The sequence below is a fragment of the Cydia strobilella genome, chromosome 3 (genome assembly GCF_947568885.1).
Source record: "Cydia strobilella chromosome 3, ilCydStro3.1, whole genome shotgun sequence".
Lineage (NCBI taxonomy): Eukaryota > Metazoa > Arthropoda > Insecta > Lepidoptera > Tortricidae > Cydia > Cydia strobilella.
Window position 1 is genome coordinate 12750234 of NC_086043.1, and position 7014 is coordinate 12757247.

The 7014-nt window shown below is 35.0% G+C and overlaps 1 protein-coding gene across 1 annotated transcript; it reads right to left on the minus strand.

Annotated features, from left to right (window-relative positions):
- Positions 1-722: 722 nt before the first annotated feature.
- On the minus strand, positions 723-6666 carry LOC134755923 (general odorant-binding protein 83a-like). Its single transcript, XM_063692610.1, has 6 exons — positions 6508-6666; positions 3684-3759; positions 2539-2627; positions 2107-2209; positions 1097-1167; positions 723-809 (listed from the first exon to the last, which is right to left on the minus strand). Exons 1-6 carry the CDS (start codon positions 6571-6573, stop codon positions 792-794), a joined length of 423 nt encoding a protein of 140 aa, XP_063548680.1. The 5' UTR covers positions 6574-6666; the 3' UTR covers positions 723-791.
- Positions 6667-7014: the final 348 nt, after the last annotated feature.

A 7014-nucleotide genomic window follows, 5' to 3' on the forward strand; every position in this document is an offset into this window, starting at 1 on the left:
TCAAAAAATCTTATTAAAGCAAATTAATTCCCCGGCATTATACTTCTTTCAAGATCTGAATAAACTTCAGCGAGATTTCATGAAAAATAGGCGGCCAAGAGCCTGCGGCAAGCGCCAAATTACGTCTTTATTTACAAGTATTTTCTGCTCTCTAGACAGTAGCAATATGACTTGAAATTATTTGGCCTAAGAATAATAATAATAAAATAATCTCCGGAACCCGACTTTTTGAAATGTGGTTTTTATTACAAGATTTTTATTCAGTTTTATGTAGTTGTTTCGGTGCCTGAAGATCTAACGTCATCAAACCTTACAAGTTACGGTTAAAATACTTTTATATATATATATATATATATAGAACACAAACAGTCGCATATACAAATGGATTTGTAGTACAATATAGTTTACTTAACATACTTAAGAAATATATACCTGGAGGCTCATTATTAAGAACTTACATAGGTAATTAGAAATCCGTATGTTGTGATTAATTGTTTATTCGGTAAAAATTACCCTAGAAAAACGAGTAATGTATGCAAATATACCTGTATAGTTACAATTGTATCAATGTCGATTACAAGTTAAAACAAAGAATAATACTTACGGTCGGTAAAAAGGTTTAAAAATGTTCAGCTTTACAGGAATCATACAAGAAAGTATGTAGGGTTTTACAGTGAACGAAAACAAGTAGGTACATATTTGCACTTAAGAAGTATAATCAGGTACTATAATTAATAATTACTGTTACCATAGTCTTCTCTTTTTTGTCAGCACACAAACTTACTCGTAGTTTAGAATAAGAAATAAAACTGAAAAGGAATACGAACAAGTCATTAGTAGAACTCCTGTATCCATGAAATATTTGTTAAGCATGAACCCATTGTAAGAATGAATAGTGACAAATATTTTATGAGCCAGTCTTATTAGACTGGCTCAGTTGCATCGTTTAACTAACTAGCCAAGTAATGAGTCAGAAACGTTCATAAAGTTCCGATTACTCAGATTTAAAAGTATTTTTTTTAAACTGATCTCACCTGCATTTGACGAACATTCTTTGAAAATGCGAATGATAAATGATAAATAAAAGTTTACTTACATCTGGATCCTTAGAATATGAACATTTGTGAACGTCAAATGCCCTTTGGCACTTATCTTTGTCAGGTGTATCTGAAAAAACACTCATCATTTAAGTTACTAATGGCCCTGGTTTATAGTAAATACATCTCTCTGAGCTTATAGAAGTTTCATATACGCATAGTCGCATAGTCAGCATCAAAAGTAGCGGATCAGACTGCGCGTCAAAAGTAGTAATAAGTTCTCTAATAGCCTAATAACAGTTATTTGTTTAAAACAAATTGTTTTACAAGGGGGCAAAGTTGTTGTTGGGAGAAGTAAAAGGACACCCTCGTGATATGGTACCATGGCTGAAGCCGATGGTTTTACTTTTGACAAAACCGCTATCCCGTTCACAGACGCCGAGTTTTCATAGGATTATAATGAAGTCAAGTATCTTGTGCCGTTTTAGGCACACCACAAGGCTCTCTACTTACCGACTTTATGCATCACCACCACTAGTATAATAGAGCCATGAGAGTTTTCGCCACACCAACATAAAGAATACTAACTGTATATCAAACAAAATTAAGACCAAAAAAAATAAAAGCCAAGATTCAAAATGCATGTTATTAAATATATATCATTCAAAATCATCATTAAAAAGTCAATTCTACTAGCAAGCATAAGAAAACAACTCAAAATTTGCATTTGATTACTTTGCCTCACATGTGAATAAAATGCAACTTTCTTATCAGTTTTTGAACAATCAAGAGGGCCTTTCCAGCTGGTGTGGTGAAAATACATATAATTAATGTGTAAGTAGATTAATTAGATTGAGAAACATACTTACTTTACTTTTGAACGCGAACTGTAGAGACAGGTAATTATTTATATCCCCGTATTTGTAAAAGTATTTGAGGGTGGCAGAATACTTTTGGTGCGTTGTTTCATCCACTACTATTGATGCCGAATGTAATGTTACTTTTTCGAAAACACTTTAATAAAGGAACATGAACAACTTTTAATAAATAATGATAAGTAATTGCTGACCTAAATGTTTGCACCCAAATATCATCTTGGAAACTCTGTCGTAGTACTGTTCGGGGATCAGGCTCACCATCATTTCGTAGTCCACCATATCATTTTCGTCCACCTGCCAGGCAAAACCAAGAGCCTTTTATTGCACGTTCATTATAATGGGTTTATTATATTAAGTAGGCGTCACTACGGTACGAATGGTACGATACAAAAAATATATCATTCAATACTTCAAAATTATACTAAAAGAAGAATTAAGTATGTTTTATATTTGAAAGGTCCTCGTAACTTACATACTCAATAAGAAAAAAGCAAATAAGTATGAAACCTCTTTTTCTTGTCATGCAGTATTCATACCAATGATTATTTATTAGGCTAAAAAAACATGCAAAGTATTTAAGCAGTTTAATCACTTAACTATTTTTTATAAACATAACAACTCACGAGACTCGCTTCTTCCATCAGGCAAAACATATAGCACTTCAATTTGGTGTCCTCTTTAAATATGCCGTTTTCGCAATTCGCTATATCCTCTGGGGGCAAGTAAGAATAAAGACTGTTTAATGTACTCAAACGCGAGACATGTTTTTCACAACAATAGAAGTGAAAGGGAGTAGAGGTGACGACTTTTGAAAAATAATTTATGGGGATAACGTAACGTAATGCAAAAGGGCTTAGTAATAAAATGCAGCATAATAGGCAAGATGTAATTTTTTTATTAATGGTATCAATCGATTAGGTTTGTTTTTAGGCTCAAACGTCTATATGGGACCCATTACATTAAAGTAATACAAAAGTCAGAAATGATAGTCAAAGTTCAACAGTCTTACTTCACTCGAGAAACACTCCTAACAAAACGATAAGTGAACGTGACGTCACGGTCACTGAGAGGCCATCATCTTGAAGTAGGTATGGAAAAGATCATAGCCATAATGAACCGTATTAATATCCGAATAAGGTTGATATTTGTTTATTATTTTCTAGTAATAAGTGAGTTTTACTTGTCACCTGACGATATAGAGTAGAGGGTTTATATGTATTTTTTTATATCACTGATACATGTAAATAAATGTGTTTATACAAATGAAATCTCAGCTTTGCCGTAGGTACCTAGTATTTGAAAATTGTAGGGAAAAATATAAAGATGTCAAATGCATTTTTACACACTTTCTACAAAAACACACTTATAGCTCTTGAAAACGAATGGCAGACTTAAGAAATGAGTCTTTAGAAAAGCCACTCTACCGCCACAGCTACATTAGAGACGAATCGGGAATAGGGTTGCCACCAGTATAATTTAGGTGAGTATTCTTGCTTTCCGATAATTTACGAGAGACAAAGTACGATGAATGTAATTCCGGCATCAGGACCTACTTTAATTTTTACTTTACATTACTTTACATTCTTATTTCATACTTGCTTTTTTTCTAACCACCACTTCACATCTAAGAATAAAAAAATGTGGCAGCCCTATCTAAGAGCGTCTTACAGCTATGGTGTTAGGTTTAGCGGGCTGAATGTTTGAAGTCACTCGCATGCGAGCGTAGAACAAAGGTAAGTGGAAATACAATTTTCTTTTGCGAACTCACCCTCGGCGACCCCGGTCTTGCCGACGCACTCGTTGTGAACGTGTTGTATTATTTCTTTGATTTCATCACTGAAGACCTGAAATAGTTTTCATACTTTTAGTATTTCATCTCGCCATTCTGACATTCGCCACGAAACAATACCTTTAAAATATACTTAAAAATGTATTTTGTTTTTATTATAGGTAGTTAAAAGTCTATTCTACATAGTTGATAGATTGTAGCTAAAATAAATATGTCCGCATTTTTTTTTAAGCCCCCAGTTACTTTTTGATATTTTAAGGGCGGGCAGTCACACTGCTCCCCTAACAACATTTAAGTCCCCGGCAAGCTCGGTTCTCCATACAAACGTAGTTACGCTCTCATTTACGCTCGACTAGCTAGATTACTCTGAAACTTTGTACTTACAGTAAGATAAGGTATATCTAGGTCCATAATTAGTTTATGTAGCTTCAGATACCATAGTAAAAAATACAGCGAATTTAAGTTTTTCATACAAAATTTGTTTTTGCTGTATTTCGTTTATTTTATAAACTGGAGCTATATAAACTAATTACAGACATAGATATACCTCATGTCATTGTATTTGCAGTTTAATTACAATTCAACACGTAGTTTTAAACTGAGAACGAAACTCCGTTTGTATGGAAAGGTGAAATTCGGCCGAGCTTGCCGGGGACTCTTAAGCATTTTTTAAATATTTTCTACTCATATGTACTTACACTAAATTAATAAAAAAGATAACGAACGCTGTCAAAATAAAGACAGCCGACCGACTATTTATTCACAGCAGGCGCTTATTCTTACAATCTGAGACATCAACACGTATGTGTCATATAAGAGTGATAAAAATTGACACGTCGTGTAGTGCCTATTTTTTATTATTCACTCACTACGTGCCCCCTATCTACATGTCTTTGCTTTGTGAATAACGTCAGAGCAAAAAAGATGTTAATAAAAATGAGATAACATTTCAAAGAAAATTATTAAGTTGTGATTCCACGGGGACTAACCCAATGCGCATCAACTTGTATTATGGTGTTTAATATTTAAAATGGTGCGAATTCATCTCCATTGTCTCAAGGCTAATATTTACCACTGAAATATGAAATGGGTGAGTTTCACTTCAACAATATTATACACAGAAATGCATTTCAAAATGTCACTTAAACATCACAATTATTTACAACTAGTTACAAAGTTATAGGTACTCTGGCAAACCCAGTTTGTAAGTAGAAAAAGTCGCGAAATTCAAATTTTCTATGGGAGGGATTTGCCTCCATTTTCTTCTGACGGAAATGGCTTGCCAAACTATAGTTACAGATGAATGCCAGGCTCCCTTAATGCATAATAGGTACTAGTAAATTAAAATATTTATAAATTTTGACGACAAGTTTAAATAAAACAAATATACATAGAGTTAGACTAAGCTAAGTGGTCATCGATTTTGATGGCCCAGACTGTGCAAGTGTTATTTTAAACGTCAAACTAATATGAAATTATGACGTTTACATAACACTTGCACAGTGTGGGCTATCAAAATCGCTGCCAACTTAGCTCGGTCTAACTCTAAGTATTATGAGTATATTTACTTACTCGTACCTACACTATCTTACACAAATCGACCTAGTCCCAAAGTAAGTTCAATAGGGCATAGGGCTTAGGTATGTTCTGTGTGAGGATAGCTTATTTATTAGTGATACAGTCTAAATACTGAAACTAACAGCTAGAGTTTAAATCAGTACAGCTACCACCAGTTTGGCACTGGCATAAACGCTAGCGTGAACTTGCCTTCTATGCATCTCGCTCGTGCTAAATGTATAGAAAGTATATGTCTGTGTTGACACTGTCAGTAACACGTGGTACGGGTACAGGAGTTCCCAAACAGTCACGCGCTGAAATTTTCCCACGAACAAAACCCACTCTTTTATTTTTTTACCGACACAAAATTTAATTCGAAATCAAAAGGCAATGCATATGTACTTCTTCAACAGTACCAGCGACAGTTAGTAACGTGTGATATTGGAACTTGTCCCGTGGCTGCATTACGTATGCTCTAAGAGCGACATTGAGCAATAGTGTCGAGCGCTCCGCACCGCCTCATCCGTCAACCCTTCTATCTAATTCACAAATATTCTGCCTCTATTGTAAACTTACCTCGATAACCAGTTCACCTCGATATAATGAACATCGATGAGATCTCGCTTATACTGGTTTTTCAGAGATGACAAGCTCGGTGAGTTTAGCGAATGACAGCCTTTACCTTACCTTGCAGCTCATAAACTTAACTCGAAAAATGTGATGCGACTTCGCTAATGCGATATGTCTGCCTACTTGTTTTAAAAATAGGGCACGGAGGGCTTGTGGTGAGGATGAAATAAAGTAAATGTGAAACCTTTCATAACCTCTCGGGACGTGGAATGGAATGCGTCTGTATGTGACATCTTAGGGAGATTTTGAAGAGAAGAATAAAATAATACATAGTTAAAAGAAACGATTTCACAAAAAAATTCCAAATACCAATAAAATTCATTTCCTTTTTTGTCTTCAGCAGCAGTTCAACATCAGCAAATTTACCCTTTTTGAAAGTAGGTAGGTACCTGATATTTGTAAAGTACCTATAATATCCAAAAAGGAATTAATTTTTACTGAGTTTACAGAATTTACTGAGTGAGGTAACAATCCATAAAGAAAGTTATTATTATGTACAGTCACCTGCAATTATGTTACCTACTCTTCGAAGGCAGCAGACCTTCCTCCTTGCAGACCAAATTGGAAATTGGTTTGCTAGACTGATATCCTAAGTGAAAAAACTGCAAATACTCACTGGCGTTTCCTTCCCACCGCAAGCCAAAGCTACCAGCGCGCAAAACACTGGCAGCGCCCTGGACATGGCTCCCGATGCTACAGGAAGTACAGGGCCAGTGAGCGTCGATGGCACGCGCTGCGCTTTTATTCACACAATTATGCCGCGTAATGGCTGCCGGATCCGAAGAAAAAAAAGATACAAGTCGCATTGAAACTTAAATAAAACAACAGCATAATTCTATATGCATTTCGCTCGTACCTACGTACTACTAACTTGTTTATAGATTAGATCCAATGATGATCAGATGTTAAAGTTCAAATGCCGCTTTAGTTGACTGTTAGAAAAGTTACGAAGCTTCTATCACAATAATCGTTTCCTCTTCTTTATTTGATTTCATTATTATTTCCTAAAACAAAATCTTTCGTTAAAATATAACGATTTCTTTAGAAACCAACCCAAATTGCTTTAAGTACGAGTCCCTATTTCTGATGTTCACTCAGTCGATTACTCACGAATCAATATCAG